This window comes from Emys orbicularis, chromosome 8, assembly GCF_028017835.1.
Source record: "Emys orbicularis isolate rEmyOrb1 chromosome 8, rEmyOrb1.hap1, whole genome shotgun sequence".
Lineage (NCBI taxonomy): Eukaryota > Metazoa > Chordata > Testudines > Emydidae > Emys > Emys orbicularis.
Window position 1 is genome coordinate 104,656,942 of NC_088690.1, and position 21,934 is coordinate 104,678,875.

General features: G+C 43.6%; 1 protein-coding gene across 2 annotated transcripts; it reads left to right on the forward strand.

The window, feature by feature from the left end:
• The first annotated feature begins 489 nt into the window (after positions 1–489).
• On the forward strand, positions 490–17,254 carry MYOT (myotilin). 2 transcript variants are annotated; one of them, XM_065409885.1, is made up of 9 exons: positions 490–926; positions 4,276–4,429; positions 7,294–7,395; positions 9,680–9,729; positions 10,383–10,518; positions 11,898–12,105; positions 13,951–14,116; positions 14,716–14,849; positions 17,082–17,254. In XM_065409885.1, the coding sequence occupies exons 1-9, from the start codon at positions 490–492 to the stop codon at positions 17,252–17,254; spliced, it is 1,560 nt and encodes a 519-aa protein (XP_065265957.1). The 2 variants fall into 2 exon arrangements, with proteins under 2 accessions (XP_065265957.1, XP_065265958.1); XM_065409886.1 differs by having other exon boundaries at positions 4,279–4,429.
• The last annotated feature ends 4,680 nt before the right edge of the window (positions 17,255–21,934 follow it).

Sequence of the window (21,934 nt, forward strand, 5' to 3'; positions counted from 1 at the left end):
GATCATTGCAACTCTATTACTTTGTGACAGAACTTACGGTGCTGTTCCAAAGCAGACACTTGTGGTGAGCAACAAGCTAAGGTTGAGTGTGTGTGTGTGTGTGGGGGGGGGTAGAACTCCATATGATAATCAGAAATGTATTGTTCATATAGCTCTAGAATGGCTAAAAATAGAAACTTCAGACATGGTTTATTGATCTATTAATATTTAATAATCAATCCAAAGAGCATGATGCTCATGCATCTGAGTGACTGCTCTCTACACAATACTTACAACTCAAATTGTAATGTACAATTTATGTTATTTGTATTGTCTTCCTAAAGGAATAATCCACATCAAGACAGCCCCTTTCCATCGAGGTAGGGATTCCATTCTACCCAGGAACCTAGCCAAGAAAGTTTTTGTGGCCTATCATCTAATTTTTACCAGCCACCAACCCAAAGCCCACTGTCACCTACAAAAAGCCAGGACAATCACGAAACCTCCCCTATGAGTGTCAGTAATCTCCCATCCAGGTCCTCTGTGTACCAACCAAGCATGTTTAACTACGAGCGTCCAAAACATTTTATCCAGTCTCAGAATACGTGTCAAGGGAAACTGCAGCCTCCGGGACCCAAGACATCTGCATTTTCAAGCAGTCAGACCAAACAGTCATCAATTCTAATCCAGCCTCGTAACTCTAGCGAGCAGAAGTTTTCTTCATCTTCATCGCTGAGCTCCCCAATCTTTCTCTCCTCGTCTTCCCATAGCTCCCATAAGGAATCTGCATTTCCCATCACACCTGCATCTGCACCGTCTCCTGCTGCCTCCTCATCTGGACAAAGGCTTTCATCCATGCATAACCAGTCCCCTGCAGCATTCCTCTGCTCAGTGTTGCCCTCGCAGTCTGATTATAATAGCCAAGCTCCTTCTACTGTGGAATCTAAGTAAGTATATCCAGGCTTCTAACTTTCCCATGCTTTGAATTGGTTGTGTGTGGGTTTTGTGCCGCTCCAAATTTTGACCAAGCCATGTCCATATATTGGGTGAAATCCTGGTCCCAAGGAAGCCAATGACTAAACTCCCATTGGCTCCTAATCCTACTTGCTTTACTCGCACAGGCATGGGCCCATGGTGTCTGGCTGGGAGAAGTATTTGTAAATTAGAAACTAAACTGCAAATTCTTTACATACCCCTCCACTGTGCATTCATTTGTTAGCACAAGAGTAAGTCTACACTTAAAATGCTGCGTCAGCAAAGCTGCGTCGCCGTAGCACTTTAGTGAATATGCTCTAAGCTGATGGGAGAGAGCTCTCCTGTCAGTGCAGTTAATCCACTGCTCTGAGAGACAGTAGCTGTGTCAGCGAGGTCTACACGGGGTGTGGGAGGGAGGTTGGTATAACTATGTCGTTAAGGGGTGTAGATTTTTCACACTCTGAGCGATGTAGTTCTACGTTACAGACCTATATCTGTATACCAGACTGGTGATGAGCAGTCTACTTTGTTGTTATGGTGGAAACCAATTCCATAAGGGCAGCCAAAGCAAGGGTTGGGCACTCATCTTAAATTGCCTACATTAAATTATTCTCTGATTTCATTCAATTTCAGAAAACAGGAATCCTGTATGAAAAGAGCTCCTTGTGAGAGCGCTCCCATGCAGGAGCTTTAATGTTTCATAGTAAAACACTAAGGTATCCCCTGAGTCCCTCTCACTTTATGTATCCAGAGACTGAGAAACTGACCCATGGTAACACTTTTCAGGAATCCCATTTCAATGATTCTGAGGTGTAAGTGACTTGAGAGCTTCTCAAAGTTCTATCCCTTGAAACCAAGGACCAGCGTGTCCTCCCTGATGTGTGTCACACAGATTCAGTGCCATTTTGAGGTCTATGGAAAAACACTCCGTGACCTCACTGGGAGCTCATATGAAGAGCAAGGGAAGAATGTGCCCTAGCAACTGCATTGAGGATAATGGAGGGGAGTGTGTTTTGTTTGCTATTTTGGGCATAAAGTTGGATTAAATGCTCGTATTCGTGAAAACTAAAAGGCTACCAGCTTCCTTGTACCACAACTGTGGTGTGATTGATAAAGGGCTGGTAATATTAATTAGGTTAGGTGTCATTCTAACTAGCCCCATACTTCTCCAGAACAGAACTAGAAGTAGTATGTGTGATAATTAGATACATGCCTGTGACAACCACAATTATACAACAGAATACTTTGCAGCTCCACTAGGTCATCTGTCTCTGGAGCTCTAAATGCTTTACAAATATTAAGTCAATTCAATACCCCATGAGACAGGGGAGCGTTATTATCCCGATAATTTTACAGGTGGGTAAACTGAGGAACACGGAGACTGAGTAACTTGCCAAGGTCATGCAGTTATTTCAAAATAGTCAAGCATCAGGAAGGGATCGGAAATCCTGGTTCCACTTCCCCTGCTCTGACCACTAGGAAGTACTCAGTGGAGGAAGAAGGGCATTTGGAATAGTGTGCACTGTAAATAACCTGTTGGGACTCTTGCTCTTTATGGAACAAACATAATATGAAGGAAACGTAGGGGCATGATGGGGTCCAAATACCCATGTTAGAAGATACACGGCCCTGCTACAACTTACACCGCTGCTCTGCTTGTATTCTGGCTGCTTCTACAACTAAAGCCCCACCAGCGAGCTCACAAAACTATTCCAAGGGATGCTACCCTATTCCTATACACTACCCAAGCCTTCTAGCAAGAAATGACCAGAAAAGGACATTGCCTATGTAAATCATCTCAGCCTTTACCAAAGTCTGATCCTGCAATCCTCATTCATGGGGCAGCCTTACCCAAAGGAGGTTGGTAAACCCCACCTCAGTGAAGTTTGCAGGATATGTTCCCAAAAGGGACAGATACTGCTTTGCATAGCCTTGGGTACTGTATCCCTGAACCGTAACGTTTTACCCAAGTAATACTACCCTGGGTAGTGAGAACTCAAACGAAAGGCACAACCACATCTGTGTGTGTGCACACTTGTTCATCTGGTTGTCACTCGAAGGATCACTAGATGCAGATTTTTCCCCCAGAACACTTGTCCAGCTGTGGAGTTACCCTACAGAAAGAGTTGTGGTAAAAATGCACCAAGACCACATCCACCATATAACTAGGTGGAATATAATCATGGTCCTTCCCCCACACACAAACTTGGCCATAACTGACACCATCTCTGAGCCCTCTCATGAAACCCAGACTATGGTTGGGTATCAAACTGTAGCCCAAGAAAAGAATGGCCCAAGTTCCTACTAAGGCCTGGGGAAGGAAGATGTGATGAGTGGAGGGAAGATACCATACTTGTGTGAATTTGTTTTCTCCCCTCCCTTTGGAAATATACAAAGTTAGGTTTTTAACCCTTTCTTGGAGTTGATATTTGGGGTTATTTCAGACCTTCCTCCAAAACCCCTGGGAGGGGAACAGAGGGGAACTACATGATGCAAACCTCTGCTTCTTAATCCTTCCTTCAGCTGGAGGTAGGGGGCGCATGGAGAAGTAAACCTGCATAGTCCAAGGATCGATCTTCTCCCAACCCTACAATGTCCTGTCTCTGGTCCCCCAGGGCTGTGGAGTAAAAGCTGCTGAGCGGCCCCTGCACCTGTTAATCCTGCTCTTATCCCCACTGACATCCATTCATGGCTGGTGGGCCCCATGGCAAGCAGAGGAGAATGGTTGCCCTCTCTTCCCTCCATACCTCCCTTCCCCCTCAAAAAAACCCCTTTATCCCCTCTATTACTATTTCTGAGCCATACAACTCCAGCCCCTTGGGAACTCACAGACGGCCCTCTGCTCCAACTGCAGAGAGGGGTGAGCGTGCAATGACTGGTGTGCCTAATCCTCATCCCTGCTGCGCTGCCTGCCTGCGTCTCTACCTGCTTTTTGCCCCCCTTCTGCCCAGGTAGACGGAGGGAGCTTTGGGGCCCCTGGTGGCTTTTAAGGGGTAGGAAGGGGATAAAGGCCTTGCTCACAGTGGTTCAGGTGATAAGGGTGACCTATGCATGTCTGGTACTTGTGCTGTCTACCAGGTGACGTGGCCTAGTGCAGGCCCATTTCCCTGAACTCTGTGTCTCAGTAACAATACTTGGCATGTATAGCGGTTTACCTGTCCCAAGCACTTTACAAACTGATTCATAGCCAACGTTATAGCCAACAAAGGGCAAATATAAATTTGAATATTTATATATATTCTCTACCTAGATTTTATGCAGTCCTAACTCGTACCTAGGCTAGCTCAAAGGAGTGACTTTCTGTCTGTCTCTTGTCTAAAGTAGTTACTCAAAGCCAATGTATACCAAACAAGCTAGCACCAAGCCAACATACAAGACTTCAGATCGAGAGATACAAGGAACAAAAGAAGCCCTCATTCAAGACCTGGAAAGGAAACTGCGAGGCAAAGACAACCTTCTTCATAATGGCAACCAGGTAAGAGAGAACCTCTTAGTGCAAAGAATCCACTTACTCTGAATTTCATTAGAAGACTTCTAGCAATTCAGGGACTTGTATCCAACTGCTTTAATTAATCACATGTTGGTTTCCCTCTTTGCCAGCCCCTAGAAAGAAACTGTTTGTAGAAGAGGGGCCAGAACTACTTCAGTCATAACCGCAATGGCCACAATCGACCAGAAGCCCCAGGGAACGTTAGGTTTAGAATTTTGCATGGGTGTGTTTATCCTGGTTTACAGCTGTAGTTTATCATTCTAGTCAGTCATGTTTAATTAGTAACACTGATAAGTAAAAGTGACCAATTGCCGTCTGATAAGTGGCTGCTGTCTTGTCACAATCTTCCCTAAAGCCCTTTTTAGAGGGCATCTAACAGCGTCCCACAGTGCTTTGTATTAGCTTACTAAAAAGAAACTGAATTGTCTAAAGAAAATTAGTTTGCCAGAACACAAACGTCCGGGTATCTATTTAAAAGGGAAACCATTTTCTGTAAAAAGTAGGGTTACCATATTCGAACATTCAAAAAAAAAAAGGACACTCCACAGGGGGTGTCGGCCCTGCCCACAGTACACCCCCACTCCTCCCACACTCCATCCCCACTCTGCCCCAGGTCCCACCCCCTCCCTGCTTGGCCCCGCCACCGCACCCGTCCTCCCCCCTTGGCCCGCCGCTGGCTTGCTGCATCCCTCCTCAGTCCCCCACCCACCACTCACCTCCTCCCACATGCCACTCACCTCCTCACTCCCCTGTCAGAAACCCCCATGCCCACCCCGAGAACCCCCGCCTGCCGCTGGCTCGCTGCTTCTTGCCTCCTCACCCCCGCCCACCCACCCACCCACCCGCTGCTGGCTCCCTTGCCGCTCGCCTCTTCAACCCCTGCTGCCCGCTGCTGGCCTTTTCACACACACCCCCGCCTACTGCTGGCTCCCCGCCTGCCACTTGCCTCCTCGTCCGCCTGCCAGCCAGTCACTGGCTCCCTCGCCTCTTCACCCTCCCTCCTCACTCCCCTACTCACCCCTCCCACCCGCTGCTGGCTCACTGCTTGCCTCCTCACTCCCCCCCCCCCCCCCGCGGCTCAACTACTCACCCCTCCTGCTGCAGGTCTCTCGGCTCCTAGGATTAGGGGCAGCCAAGGGGTCTCCATGTGCTATGCCCACCACAAGCGCGAGCTCCGTGGCTCCCATTGGCCGGGAAAAACACCAATGGGAGCTGCCGGAGCCAGGCTTGCAGGGAGCCGGTGCAGCAAGCTCCCTCCTGCCCAATCAGAGCTGTGGGGGCGGTGCTTGCAGGCACCAGCAGCAGGCAGAGAGCCCTCCGCCCCAGAACCTCCCGACCCTAGGAGCCAGAGGGACCTGCTGGATGCTCCCAGGAACCGACCCAGGTAAGCACCACCGGTACTCCCCACCTCGCCCCCCCGGCAGGTCCCTCTGGCTCTTAGGGTCGGGTCGGGGGGGAGGGATCTCTGCATGCTGCCTGCAAGCCCCGCTCTGCGGCTCCAGCAGCTCCCATCTAGGGTTACCATACGTCCGTATTTTCCCGGATGTTTTTAGATATTTAAAAATTCCTCCTGGACGGTGATTTAAGAACTAAAAAGCCAGACATGTCCAGGAAAATACGGACGTATGGTAACCCTAGTAAAAAGTCTCTTTACCCCAGGCACACATTTGCCTAAGTTCAGGCGGCTCAAAATGAGGGTCTCCTGGGCCATGAAATCCAAATTGTAGAGGGTTTAAAAAAAAAAAAAAAAAAAAAAAAAAAAATCGCTCTCCAAGTGCAGTGTCACCAAGGAAGAAGCAAGCCAACCTGTAGTGAGCTGGCTCTAATGTGTTGTGGAAACATTCCTATTGGTCTGAGATTTGGTAAAAGCTTAGCAGGTAAGGGCTGGATGCTGCTTTCACTGAAGTCAATAGACGTTTTACCATTAACTTCAATGGGAGGGAGAGCAGGCCATATATATCTAGAATATAAATTACAAATCTATTTGGGGAGAGAGAGAGAGAACCTAAATCTTGGCCCAATCTGACCTAAGAATGTTCCTTATCAGAAGTGCATCTTGCCGCATTTCATCTGACTGAGTATGAACATTCACAGCTTGACACCTGCATTACCATTACTGTCTAGCAGCCAGTCATGGACCTAACGTCTATTTTAATGTGGCTTCTGAACTGGGGGGAAAAACGCTATCAAAGTTCAAACCAAATTCTGCTTTTACTTACCCCAGTGCAAATTGGGTGTAAGTGCATCAGCGTCAAAGTCTGTCTGCTCCTACTGTGAAAGAATTTAGTCCTTACCCAGTTAATATTTACTCTTGCTCAAGAGAGAGCACACAGCACTTCACAGGGTGGATGGGTGTTTTTTTTGTTGTGTAGGTTTTTAGCACCTACCACACAGTTAGTGCCTGAAAGAGATGCACAGCTGGTGGACTTGGAAAGGCCTCCTAGTGCTAATGTAAGGAGACCCTGGAAGCTTGTTCTGATCTCCCAGTTAGCGTCATCAGTGTTCGTTATTAATCATCCCTGGCCATTCTCCTCTTGAAGGTTCTCTGCAAGAACGGGAGGAGTGGGAGGCCAGAGATGGCATTTCCAAGGCCTTGATGAAAAGACTGTTTAAACCTAGACGTGTTTGGGTGCTATATACAATTGAGAGTGAGCTCAGCAGATTCCAAGACATCAGATCCTTTGGAACAGCCACAGGCATGCTGCAGCCACTTTCCTTTCAGCAGCTCCATGAATTTTTGGCATATTAATGTGCCCTAACTTGACTGTGGGTAACCTGAAATTGTAACTAAAACTCAAGTGATAGTAAATCCCCTTTTAACCAGAATTGCTCTCCCGCCCTGCTTTCAGCGGCTAACCTATGAAGAGAGAATGGCTCGCAGGCTGCTTGGACCAGAAAATGCTGCTTCTGTGCTTGTAACTCAAAATGAAGAAAATTTGCAGAACTCACAGGTAAATGAAAATTGTCCAAAACTAGTGTCCATTGTCTGTTTAAATTTTCAGTCACTTGTATTGGAATGGGGTAGGGGAATAGGTCTCTTTGTGGAGTACAAAAAAGGAAAAATCAAGATACCTACACTGATCAACTTCTGTATAGCCTCCTCCATCTGAGGATTTCAAAGCACTATATGCATATTAACTAAGGCCCAGTCAGAGATATTTAGGTGCTTAACTCCCCATGGGAGTTAGGTGCCTATAGACCTTGGGGAATCTGGGCTTTAACCCTTATATCAACCGTCAGGTTGGGATATATAAGAATTCCATCTCTGGGAGGAACACAACAGCTGTTTCACAGCAACATTGCATGATTGTTTAGGACAGGAGTGATGACTAATACAATAATCAATTTAAATGGCAGGGGGATTCAGGTAAGTCGTATGTAACTTCCTGAGTTAGAACTTGGCTAGGACATAGGGATTAACTAGTGTTATGAATAGTGACATGACCACAAGAGGTCAGCATCTGGGGTTTGGATTTTTTTTTTTTTTTTTTTTTTTTTTAAAACATCCTGTCCAAAAGATGAATAATTAATGCTAGCTGCTAGGATGACATTGGATACAAGGTTAATACAAGGAGGAAGAAAACTCATGAAATAAAACCGAAGGGGAAGATAGAAGAATGTGTAAAATACTACTATAGAAGTTGATCCTGTATTGGGCACTGCAGATAACAGGGGACATATAGCTAAGATGCATATCTGATTTTTGGATTTGTCTGCTTCCCCCAAACAATATCCATTGGCTGCTATACCATACAGAACAGGTCAATAAGACACTACCTTCAGTATTTCTCTGGTCCAGATTACTAGAAAAGGCTATGGTGTGGCACCAGGGATCTGCATACCCCGGAGAAACCATCCCAGTTTCCAAGGATTGCCTTCTGCTGTATGTTACTAGGATAACCTGCAATATATCAGCTGAAATATCCGTTTCACTAGAGAAAATTGATGATTAGGAGTCCAATTGCAAAACTTCTATAGACTTCAATGCAGAGTAAAAACCATAAGCTCAAACACTTGGGAAGAAATGAGATGTTTGTAATAAAGCTAATTCCCCCACCCAATAGTTGTAGAGAAGAAGCATGTTACAGCAGCAGTCTGGGGCATGCTCTACAAAGAGCAGACAGGGGAGGTTGAGTCAGGACAGCAAATTTGGTGATATGTCATGTGTTGCTTCAAATTGTTCTCAAAATGCCCCTATCAATGACCCATCCAACCACGAATCTTTGTTTTACTACTTCGGCCAGTCTGTAGAAACTGTGGACAAACTGATGCTTTACAGCTGAATCTTAAATGAGCATGGTCATATTAAAGGAGGACACTTGCATTTGTAACCAGTGGGCATGGAGTGTGGATATAGGGTTCAGTCCTGCACAGTATTGACCAGTGTAGCCCAATCTAGTAAAACAGTTAAGCACAGGCTTAATGTTAAGCTGTGAGTAACCCACTAACAAACTTAGCACTGTGCAAGATCAATGTCTTACTGCTTGACTACTACTGTGATGGGCATTAAAATACCTAGGAGAGCTTTCTATATTGTCGTTCCTATATTTAACTGGCTCCACAGCTAAAATGGTGGAAATTCTCTGACTTGCTGGTATTAAACACCATTGTATCTGTTCCTCAGAACCCTAAAATAAAGAAGTCCTAGTAGGAGCCAATCCTGGGTACTGGTACTTTTCTAATAACTTGATGGGGACTTATCAGAAAGCTTAGCTGGTGCTGTGATCTAGCAAGGAAAGTATTTTCCAGCTGAACACGTGTTCATGGGCATTGGCTCATTTGTGAGCAGGCACAACAAAGCGTTCTTGCTAGTACCATTTCAAAGTGACTTCATTTCTATTCCTGCTTTACTGAAGGACAGCCTGTACCTAGCTCCCATTTCAAATATTCCAGTGGGAATAATCCCCTCTAACAGAGGTTATAGGTTTGCCAAAAGACTTTCAGCTAAAGGAAATGACTGCACTAGTCACCTGTGCAATGTGACGGAAAGCTGTTCCAAACTATTAGTAGCATTTGTTCCTAGCCAAGGCAGAACTCTGGGATGAAAATAAGTAAGTGTTTTGACTCATGATGTCCGTCTCTTTATATTTTATAATAAAGACTCCTAAAGTGCTTGCAACAATTGGCTTTTGAAAGGCAAACTGCTCTTTATTCAACATGTTTTCAGTTCAACCTCTTGATAAATTCTGCATTGCTAACTTATTTTGATGATTTCCCCCCCCCCTCTTTTCCAAGCAGCAGAATTCAGAAAACACAAGACTACAGGTTCCTACGCCACAAATCAGGTATTCTTTGAATCTATACCCAGCTACTTTTGTTACAACATCCCCTCTCAATGTTTCTATGAGATGCGAGTTCTGATCCACATTGTGTGTATGCGCAAGAGCGCTATTAAATTAGCTACATTCACTTCCTTTCATAGGCATCAGCATAAAAGTTTAGTTAAACTTCAGTTTGTAGAATAATCAAGGTGACAGTTATTGGAGTAACTTCAAAGGTAGGTTGGTAACCCACATACGTCAAGCCAAATAATAGGCTAGGGATTCTAGAAAGTACATCATACACCTCTGTGTAGTGATGTAATGCATAACTGTCGGGTATGGGATATGATGCAAGAATCTTTGGGCATGCTGCAAATGCTTTGAGACCTGAGGCCAAAGATAGCTGCTTTTTTATGTGAAGCATGTATATTGGCTCTTCTATTCAACACAGTCTAAGCTAGTCAGATAGCTGGTTGGCGACCATATTCACTAAATAGAAATTGGGGGGGGGGGGGAGGAGAGGAGAACCCTATTGTTTTGTCTTTGGAGGGATAACAACATTCTTGGATCTATTAATATAGCCAGAGTCCCTTTTAAAGTGTTTTTTTAATAAAGGTAACATGTCCATGATCATGTGTATACCTTGTTGTAAGTAACTATAAATGTGCACATTATAGGAGCAGACCATCCTCAAGAGGAGAGTGGAAGGAGCATGGCTCAATCCAGGAGAAGTTTTTTCAACCACGTTTTGTCCAAGTGCCTGAAGACAAAATGACTGTTGAAGAGGGACGATTTTGCAGGATTGACTTCAAAGTAAGACAGATGTTCATACAATCTTTCAGTACAATTAAAACTAATTTGTCTGTTGGTAATTACTATATGCAATACATATAGGTGTCACTGCAGCTCAGAGACCTCTGTCCTTATGAACTGGAGTGCTACCTGTCCAATATTACTGGCTCTTCAAGTACAGTATCCATTCCAAACAGCTTTACAAATTTTAGTAAAGCTGTTTTCCAGTTGTCCTGGAAAACCTGAAATTTGACTGACTAGCCATATCTTCCTGCTCACACTAGGATTTATGAGATAGTGGTTAACGCTGAGTATGCTCTGTAAATATATGAACGGCCATCCTGCAAGAGGACTTTTTAAATGCTACTGCCACAAATTAGGGTCCTAATTCAGGAAGGCACGTAAGCAGGTGCTTAAATGCTTTGCTGGATAGGGGCCCTAATTGACTTCAATGGGATGTAACCAGGTGCTTAATTGTGCCAAATGCAAATAGACTCCTGAACTGGGGCCTACCTGCCTGCCACTTAAGAGCACTTAAAAAGTCCCCTTTGAAGCTAGAAATGTCACCTTGACTAAGCATAGAAGGCAGCTGCTCACAGAAAAGGTTATTTTTGAGAAAAAAAAAAATAGTTGAAACATTTTATTAAATACATTTAAAGTGAAATGTGCATAACAATTATATTTCCACAAAGTTCTTCTAATAACTCCTCTATTACTTTATGGTAAGAAAAGTTAGCTCTTGTGTTGTAGGCAATTTTTAATGTAAATGCTTTTTGTGCTGATCCTAACTTGTTTTTTTCTGATTCTGTAAATGTAAAACTGGAAGAGGCATCAAGTAGAGGAATGTGAAGTAACTTTCTCTGAGTTTGACATGACCTCTGACCCCTCAGTATGAAAGGCTGTTCTTAATCTTCAAGATAGTTAGAGATTAAGTAGTTGCAGTTGAGTAGATTCCATTACTATAGCATTGTATTTAATTATGATAAAACTGGTTCAAAATGTGGCCTTATTGAGGGCCCTCTCAGAGACTTCTGAGATAAAATGGTAGGCTTGCCCCTGTGAATGCACACCCACAACGAACCCCACTGTTTGAAATGGGACTTCACAGGTCATTAGGAACGACACAGGTTTCTGTGAGCAGACTCCATTGCCTCATAACTAAAGTTCATGTCTCCAAATCCACTAGACTACTCTATAAACTTCATAATTTACAAAGAAAACCAGTCCTGGCTGGAACTTCCAAGGGTAGAATCCTGGCTTGGTCCTCTAAATTAATGAAACTTTCTGTAGTGGAGGGGCACAGATGGTTTTGGATTTAAACATTAATAACTACAGTACCATAATGGTTTAAGATTGTTTGTTCATGGTTGTTGGTTTTCTGTATTTTTCTTGCTTCACAGGTCAGTGGGCTACCAGCTCCAGATCTGGTATGGTATTTAAATGGAAGGTTGGTCCACCCAGATGACTTTCATAAAATGATAGTGTCTGAAAAGGGCTTTTACTCACTCATTTTTGAAGTGGTCAGAGGCTCTGATGCAGGGACATATGAATGTGTAGCCTCCAATCGTGCTGGAGAAGCCTCCTTTACAGTACAACTGGATGTAACTGGTAAGATATATAGCGGTGATGGCTACCTGGAAATCTTTATTCTCCAACTGTGTGTGCCCAAAAGTGTAAAGGTCTTTCAGACACAGGAAGAAAGGCATTAGAAACGTATCAGGATGTCTGCTTTTAGTTTTGAACTCTTCTACTTCATGATCTCCATGTTTAAGAACTACAGTGGAAAAATTCTTTATACCAAATGTGGGACTTGGGAAAAATGAATCAACTTGGGATGGGATTTTTCCAAAGTTCTCAGCATTGATTCCAGTGGGAGCAGAGCTAGGCCAATGTTAAAACTCCCATTGACTTCAATGAGAGCACAGAGTTAAGCCAGTGCTGAGAACTCTTGAAAATTCCTCCTTGGCTGTTTATTTAGTCAGTTTCATATATGGGAACTGTAAAATTAATATATACACACACACACACACACACACACACACACACACACACACAAAATACAGAGATATGATCATCCATACCACACTCATTTTCCAAAGTTATTTATAAACTAATAACATTTGAACATGTTGAAGGAAGAGATTAATTTTTCAGAACATATCTTTACCTCTAGGACAAATGTGCATTCCAGGCAAGACAAGTGGTGAAATTCTAGCCCTGCTGAAGCAACAGCAAAGTTCTCATTGGGTGAAATCCTAGCCCCATTGAAATCAAAGACGATTTGGGCTCACTTAAGCCCCAATCATGAAAAATCTTATTCACATGAGTAGTCTTCACTCATGCAAAAAGTCTCACTGAGCATTGATCTGTGGCCTTATTTATGTCAGCATGGATTACTGCTTTCTTCATTTGTGTGGGGTTGAGAGTGCTTTTAAAGCAATTTTGTCTCTGATTCCACCTACGTTGTGTCTTCCAAATCACACCTTAATATTTTTCCATTCAACTTATACTCAACAAAAATTGAACACCGTTTGGTTCCATTGCATGACCCTCTTCCTACTTCCTTGCACATAAGTAGAAAAAGAAGAGTTGAAACCCACCTAACTTACTACATTCCCTTGCTGGGCAAAAGTTTTCTTATTTAACACCCTGTGGCCCATTCTTCAAACACACGGTCCTATATCCTCCTCTAACATCACAAACTGTTGGATGAGTAGTATATAGCCACAGTTTCAACAAACCAGAAAGCAACAACTTTGTTCGGAAACTTAAGAACTTTGCTTACGAATTCTTTCCCAGCGCAGATGTTGCTGGCACCATTCGAGCTATAGCATGCACAGGGCCTTCATTTGCTTTCAGGGCCATATTCACAGCTGGTACAATTCCCTTGCCTGTTTGCCTCCCAGTTAAATCAGCTGTGCATTTTGCTTTCAATCTGCACTACCTGGTGCCTACTGCTTGGGTGCTTATGTTAGGGGAAGGAGACTTTGGGAGGTGGAGATAAACTCAAACACTTGCAGGGGTATATTGTCAAAGCCATGTGTAAGGGGCATGTGAGCAGATGCTGGGTGGTGTTTTCAAAAGCGCCTTTTTATATCAAACAAACCAACAAAAACTTATCCTCCAGCAAATGAAGGCCTCTTTACTCCTGAATGAGAACATCCACACAGGGATTTAATGCCCTTTAACTTATGCATACTGACTTCACAGCTTCAGTTAAATCATACTAACTTTAATGAACGTCCGCATGTAGACAAGTCGTAAGACAGCTGGACTGTGATCCTGAGAAATGATGCACCTGCTACCAGCCTTATGCCCCTGGGGTCCCAGAAAAGGCCTTCAAGGAGACTCCATTCAGGAGCATGTGTACCCATGGATGGATTCCTTAGCTTCTGATTTTTATTTATTTTTCTAAACATGCAATCTACTACAACCTTCTCTCTTATAATTTAGCAAAGGAACAGCAGAAAGCTCCAAGTTTTATCTTCAAACCACAAAGCAAAAGAGTTTATGAAGGGGATTCAGCCAGACTGGAATGTCAGATTTCTGCTATCCCTACACCACGGATTTACTGGAAAAGAAACAATGAAATGCTACAATATAATACGGACCGAATAAGGTATGGGACTAATAAACTGGCCAATGGTGTATTAGAAAAAATAGCCAGTATATGAAACACAAATAATCCAGTCTCTAAAGATGCAGCATATGCACTTACCAGCTGGATGTGTCCGTAGCTAGTGAACAACAAACATGGTGAATGGGTTGGCTGGGAGTCACTCCCACTGTGGTGAAGATATTTCGCTTGAGTGCAGGGAAAGAGAGCTCCCTCTGACCTCTTACTTTATAAATACACACACCCAAAATGCACAACTTGCTCACTTGCAAGCACAGACTTAAGACCAAAATATTTTAATGGTGTTTGGCTGTTGTCATCTGTTTGTACAGCACCCAGAAAAGAGCCCTGATCCTGACTTGGGGCCTGTAGGTGCGAATAATTAACTGATCAAAGAATAGCAATAACACTTGTTGAGAGTATAATCCAGTGCACTTTTTTTTTCTGGGTGGGGGTGGGGGGCGTGCATCACTTTTGATCTCTAGTCTCCTGCAAAAATTGTTTATTGCTCTTTAGGGTCTTCCACTATAAAAGTCATCCCTTAAGTCAACTTATTTCTTTTCCCCTCGTGCACTTAAAACAAAAAAAAATTAATTTTTCAGTTTGTTCTATGATAATCCTGGAAAGATTTGCCTCCTAATCCACAACGTAAATAAGAAAGATGCCGGTTGGTACACAGTATCTGCAGTCAACGAGGCAGGAGTGGCCACATGCCACTGCAGACTGGATGTTGCAAGTAAGTGTATAAATGTCAAACTAGAACTTGTATTATGAGCTAATGTGATGGGTAGGAATGGGACTTCCCCCCTCATTCAGAACAGATCTGAGCAAAGATCCAATCAAGTTGTAAGTACTAGATGGACACGTGTTCCCAAAGATACTATCAGACACGCAATACCCCATAAATAACTACTCAAAGCAGCCAAAGAAACTTCCCCATTAACAGAGCACCCAAATACACTGGGGATGGGTACTTCACAAATTGCAAATATTCTGTCACCACCACGCTCTGTGCATTTTTGTTTTTAAATTATCCCTAATTCCCTTGGTATCAAGGGGAAGGCAGGCAGGAGGAGACTATGATCCCCTCCAACTTCCCCATCAGTCTTCAATGTCTGAGAGCTGGGGCTTGCAGGTGAGCTCTCCTTCAAGGGCCTATTCAGTTGTGCAAAGGACAACAACAGTTAACAATTGAAACTTGGAAATGGTAGAGATGCTTAATGACTTCTTTGTTTCGGTCTTCACCGAGAAGACTGAAGGAATGCCTAACCTAGTGAATGCTAATGGGAAGGGGGTAGGTTTAGCAGATAAAATAAAAAAAGAACAAGTTAAAAATCACTTAGAAAAGTTAGATGCCTGCAAGTCACCAGGGCCTGATGAAATGCATCCTAGAATACTCAAGGAGCTAATAGAGGAGGTATCTGAGCCTCTAGCTATTATCTATGGAAAATCATGGGAGACGGGAGAGATTCCAGAAGACTGGAAAAGGGCAAATATAGTGCCCATCTATAAAAAGGGAAATAAAAACAACCCAGGAAACTACAGACCAGTTAGTTTAACTTCTGTGCCAGGGAAGATAATGGAGCAAGTAATTAAGGAAATCATCTGCAAACACTTGGAAGGTGGTAAGGTGATAGGGAATAGCCAGCATGGATTTGTAAAGAACAAATCGTGTCAAACCAATCTGATAGCTTTCTTCGATAGGATAACGAGCCTTGTGGATAAGGGAGAAGCTGTGGATGTGGTATACCTAGACTTTAGTAAGGCATTTGATACGGTCTCGCATGATATTCTTATCGATAAACTAGGCAAATACAATTTAGATGGGGCCACTATAAGGTGGGTGCATAACTGGCTGGATAACCGTACTCAGAGTTGTTATTAATGGTTCCCAATCCTGCTGGAAAGGCATAACAAGTGGGGTTCCGCAGGGGTCTGTTTTGGGACCGGCTCTGTTCAATATCTTCATCAACGACTTGGATATTGGCATAGAAAGTATGCTTATTAAGTTTGCAGATGATACCAAACTGGGAGGGATTGCAACTGCTTTGGAGGACAGGGTCATAATTCAAAATGATCTGGACAAATTGGAGAAATGGTCTGAGGTAAACAGGATGAAGTTTAACAAAGACAAATGCAAAGTGCTCCACTTAGGAAGAAAAAATCAGTTTCACACATACAGAATGGGAAGAGACTGTCTAGGAAGGAGTACGGCAGAAAGGGATCTAGGGGTTATAGTTGACCACAAGCTAAATATGAGTCAACAGTGTGATGCCGTTGCAAAAAAAGCAAACGTGATTCTGGGATGCATTAACAGGTGTGTTGTGAGCAAGACACGAGAAGTCATTCTTCCGCTCTACTCTGCGCTGGTTAGGCCTCAACTGGAGTATTGTGTCCAGTTCTGGGCACCGCATTTCAAGAAAGATGTGGAGAAACTGGAGAGGGTCCAGAGAAGAGCAACAAGAATGATTAAAGGTCTTGAGAACATGACCTATGAAGGAAGGCTGAAAGAATTGGGTTTGTTTAGTTTGGAAAAGAGAAGACTGAGAGGGGACATGAGAGCAGTTTTCAGGTGTCATAAGGAGGAGGGAGAAAACTTGTTCACCTTAGCCTCTAAGGATAGAACAAGAAGCAATGGGCTTAAACTGCAGCAAGGAAGGTTTAAGTTGGACATTAGGAAAAAGTTCCTAACTGTCAGGGTGGTTAAACACTGGAATAAACTGCCTAGGGAGGTTGTGGAATCTCCATCTCTGGAGATATTTAAGAGTAGGTTAGATAAATGTCTATCAGGGATGGTCTAGACCGTATTTGGTCCTGCCATGAGGGCAGGGGACTGGACTTGATGACCTCTCGAGGTCCCTTCCAGTCCTAGAATCTATGAATTGACCGGGCATGCTGCAGCTCCTTCTTCTCTTGGGACTTTAACAATCCACAGTAGCCGAATGAGGCATCTCTTGGTCTGTTTCAGCTCACACATACAAGCCAATTCCAACCCCCAAGCAGTTGAAGGTTCGACCGACTTTTAGCAAATACCTGGCATTCAATAGTAAAGGACTGGATGTGAAACCAGCTTTCTCACCAGAAGGAGAGTTTGAACGGCTGGCTGCTCAGTCTGGACTGTATGAAAGTGATGAACTTTAATGTGAAAAGAGGAGGAAAATGCACTTATGTAACAGACCCATATCCTAACTCCACATATATGCAGTTAAGTGGCAGTTGCTCTAACTAGCAAACATACCTTCATATTTTATTTATAATTTGACTCGTGCACATATTTCCTGCTGTTCTGATTTTACCAAGGTAGTACTCTATTTGTATGGATTGGTGACTATAGCAGATAACGCTCAACTGTTGTATTTTAACTGTAAAGCCTAAGAAGCCAGGGCAGCTGGTGATTGATGAAAGTGTAGGTTTAACTACATCTATGCTCAGTTACAAGGAAAAGCATGTTTATTTGTACTGCTTTAATATCACCACTCTCAGTAACACAACTTTGTGCTGCCTGAATACTAAAACCAAATAGATTTGAATGTTTTTATGTGGATTTATGTCAAATGCAAATAAAGTACTAAATATAAAATACAGCTTGATTATTCTGCTTTATTAAAACCAGGAATTTTAGATGTTCAGTATCAGACAGCTGGTAGGCTTGCAAGGATGGAATTTTTATCTTTTATCCCCACAACACTGTAGTTTCTCTTGGGCAATACAAACTATCTAGTTACCTGCCTTCTGACAGTGTTTGGTAAATAAAACTGCAAGCACAGTATTTGTGAACATTTGTTCAAGTAAAAAGCCTTCAGTATTCACACCCCTTCAAATTTGTTTTCCTTGAACGTTCACAAGTGACCTGGTCGCAAAAATGTTTGTGGAAAGTGGCAGTCTCATAGATTTGTATACCTGTTAACAAAGGTTAGAATTTTAATGTAAAGTATTTGGGGGCCCATCTTGAAACCTGTTTTTGCTCTACCTATTTGAGTTTCAATCATCCAATAAAGAAGCAGAAACAATATACCATGCGACTTGAATGACCAATCTCACACTCCATAAACAGAGAGGAAATAACGGATTACATACAATAGTTGACTTGGATAATTCAAATAGCCCACAGGACTGAAACATGTTGCACATTGTTCACAACTTGTTCAATAAAAAACACGTTTCATGCCTAATTCACAAACTATTTGAACTTTGCCCATTTCAAGCTATTAACTTTTTAATAGCAGCTGTCTGATTTAAATTTTTTTTCTTCTTAGATATGGAGTAGAGCTAGACTTTGTACTCTGCAATTTTCCTTTAAACAGATGAACAGTATTTACTGGAAGCGGGGAGGCAGGCAGTCAAAACTACCCACAGCATAGAATATATAGCAACCAGGAAGTCTCCACAGTGGGCTGCATGCCCAGTAGCCATAAAGACCACCGCACATGCTGTGACAACAGCACCACCGTACCCTTCCCTCCACCCCATTGAACAGGCTGTTAGGTTACAGCAGCTCAAGGAAGCCATTGTTCTTTCTGTTCTCTCTTCACTACGGCTGACCCTAGTTGGGGAACTAATCTAGTGTAGACTGTTGTGTATATGGGACGTGTGTGTGTGTGGTTTTTGTTTTTGAGGGGAAACTTAAATCTTGCTGTGATTATTATTTGTATTACCATAATTCCTAGAAGCCCCAGTCATGGATCAGGATCCCATGGCACTAGGTGCAGTACAAACAAAGAACAAAAAAAGATAGTCCCAGGGAGTTTATAATCTAATGAATAAACCACTTTTTAATCTAACTCTGTCACTGCAGGAGAGATCTCTGCCATCTGTAAGACATTGTTCATGTCCCACTCTAAACACCGCAGTCTCTCTGTTCTGGTTTATACAACCCTAACACGAAGGGCTTCTGGTCCATGACCGGGACTCCTAGGTTCTAACTCAGGGGTAGGCAACCTATGACACGTGTGCCGAAGACAGCACACGAGCTGATTTTCAGTGGCACTCACACTGCCCGGGTCCTGGCCACCGGTCCGGGGGGCTCTGCATTTTAATTTACTTTTAAATGAAGCTTCTTAAACATTTTAAAAACCTTATTTACTTTACATACAACAATAGTTTAGTCATATATTACAGACTTATAGAAAGAGACCTTCTAAAAACGTTAAAATGTATGACTGGCACGCGAAACCTTAAATCAGAGTGAATAAATGAAGACTCGGCACACCACTTCTGAAAGGTTGCCGACCCCTGTTCTAGCTCAATACAAATAAATAAATAATAAAATGAAGAGCCTGCACATATCTATATACACACAATTTCTCTTCTAGGCCAACTATTAGACATCGTCTGATCCTGCTATAGGAAAATGAGATGTCCTACCAATCACCAAATGTTTTGTTGGAATTTATTAAAAATAGGCAACTGCCAATTCTTGGCTTTAGAACTGGAAGGGCTAGTTCTGCCAAACTCTGCTCCTACATCTATTCAAACGGTATTGAGGACGCTGGAGCAGGCACCACAGTAAACAAAAACCCCTGTTAATGGTGCTCTACTAGGAACAGAAGTTGCCAAATGTGGAAAGTGTTTTTAACTTTCTGAGGAAATGACACACTAATTGTGTGTGTGCTTTTATGAAAAGGACAAGCCCAAAGCAATGGTTTGTATATTAAGAACCCTTAGCTCACACTGAAGTCCACTTGTGTTCTCCTCTCCTCCCCAGCCTGCCACTACACAGGATTTTCATAAATCCTCTGACTTTCTTGAAATTGAAAAAAAGTCAACCAATCTTAGTCCTTCAGGCTAAGAAATAGTAGGTGCTATGCTGAAGCTCAGATTAGATGACAATAATGGTCCCTTCTGGCCTTAAATTCCATGACCAAAAAAAAAATCTTTATTCCTCTTTTCCTGTGATATTGCAAATACAAAACCAGACACCCACCCTAAAAACAACGTAAAATCAAGTTTCATGCTAACATTGACCCCTATTTCACTCATTAAAAGTAAATGCTGGCTGGAGCAGGAAACTGGTGATTTTATCAATTGCTATTCAACAGGCACATTTACGCAATAAAAATTCCAAGTATTTTGGTGCCCGAATAACTTTTCCGAGAGAGTGAGCTAATGCTCTGTGTGGGGTATCATCATCTTGGGCTAGCTCATTTTTATGAATGTCCCAGAATAGCACGTTTTTTTTTTTTTTTTACTGAGGATCAATTATTTGGATTAAAAAAAAAAAGAGAGAGAGAGAGAGAGAGAGAGAGAGACCGACCAGATAGGGACTCAAACCAAGATTCTCTCTCACAACTGGTCTTCTACCATTAGAGATGGCTGTTGCAACAGCATACATCGGATAGACAGAACAGTGATATCCTAATAGTGCAGCTTATATCAAACTGAGAAAGAAGTAGCCTGGAAACAAAACTGTAAGAATGAGGGGTATTTTTGTGGCACTAGCCTGTACTGTGGAGTCCAGGCCAGACTGGGCTGTCTGATGGGGCATCCAGGACTGTATGAAAATTCCCAATTGTACATTTTTATTTATTGTGCTCTAAGCACATAAGCCACGGGCGCTATGTATTCACCCTTATCGCAGTAACTATACCAGGACCCTGCATGCATTACAAAGTGCTTAAGCTCAGATTTAAATACATTCTAAACAATAAGGAAATAAGCTTGTTAAGCACCAGATGGGTGTATATTTTCCAGTCGCTTTGTGACTTTCATCTCAATTCATTTTATTGTTATGGTCCAGAGTCTGATGATACTCCAAGTGTTATTTCAGTTTCACAATGGAGTAAGCAAGAGCAGAATCTTGCCCTATACCGTAACCACTGAAATTAAGCCACCTCTGGAGTGAGAGGGCAGACAAGTAACATGCTGCCCAACAAGGGAAATGGTGACTAAGGACCCTGTGGAGAACTCCAGTCTTGCAAGAAGTGCCAAATGTCCTTAAAAGTCCACAAAGAGCCTCACTTCTGTTTAGGGTGACCAGATGTCCTGATTTTATAAGGACAGTCCCGATTTTGGGGTCTTTTTCTTATATAGGCTCCTATTACCCCCCCATCCCCGTCCCGATTTTTCACACTTGCTGTCTGGTCACCCTACTTCTGTTTCATCTGAAGGATCCACAGCCAAGAAAGTACAGAGCCTTCAGCTTATTTACCTTGGCAGCAAGAAGGACAAAAGAGCGTGTCTGTGCTTTGATTTCCACATGTGGCAGCACATGCTCAAAACAAGGCTGCTTCCAAGCCAGCATGACACAGTGACAGCTGAGTAAAGCTCACGACCCCAAACACCATCCAGGCCAGAACTACTGCAAGCAGGGAGCAACTTCTCCCCATGCTTAATAAGATAAAGGGGGCTCTGTGCAGGAAGCCACCCTGACAAGGGCTAAAGTCGCATCCTGACTCCCTTCGGCCCCCTCTCTGCACGGCTGGGTTCCCCCATTGCTACTGCCTGGGTGTGCTCACTGGACAGCCCCAGCTGGAAGGGTTCCCCAGAGGTCAGGCGGGACCAAGCAAACCTGGCCCATCCCGGACAGGTGTTTGCCCAGCCTGGGCTTCAAAGCCTCCAGGCCTGGGGGATGCCAGCGCCTCGGGCGGGCCGTCACTGCTGGGGCGGCCCCGACTGCCCCCGGCCCGCTTCCCCTCCCGGGTCTGTTGGGATTATTACCCCACTGCCGCCCCGCCCGGCGGCTCGCCTCGCCGCGGAGCCGGGGTCGGGGCCCGTTTCAGGCTCGGACGAGCCCGCAAAGTTCGGCCCGGCCGCAGCGCGAGCCGCGGGGCGGTTCGGAGCCGGGCGGAGCCGCTGGGGGCGGTTCGCAGCCGAGTCGCCGCC

Coding starts and splice junctions, on each gene's coding strand:
- MYOT (XM_065409885.1), top strand. CDS start 490: ATGAGTGTCAGTAATCTCCCATCCAGGTCCTCTGTGTACCAACCAAGC. Junction 927..4,275: donor CCTTCTACTGTGGAATCTAA/GTAAGTATATCC, acceptor TCTTGTCTAAAG/TAGTTACTCAAAGCCAATGT. Junction 4,430..7,293: donor TTCTTCATAATGGCAACCAG/GTAAGAGAGAAC, acceptor CCCTGCTTTCAG/CGGCTAACCTATGAAGAGAG.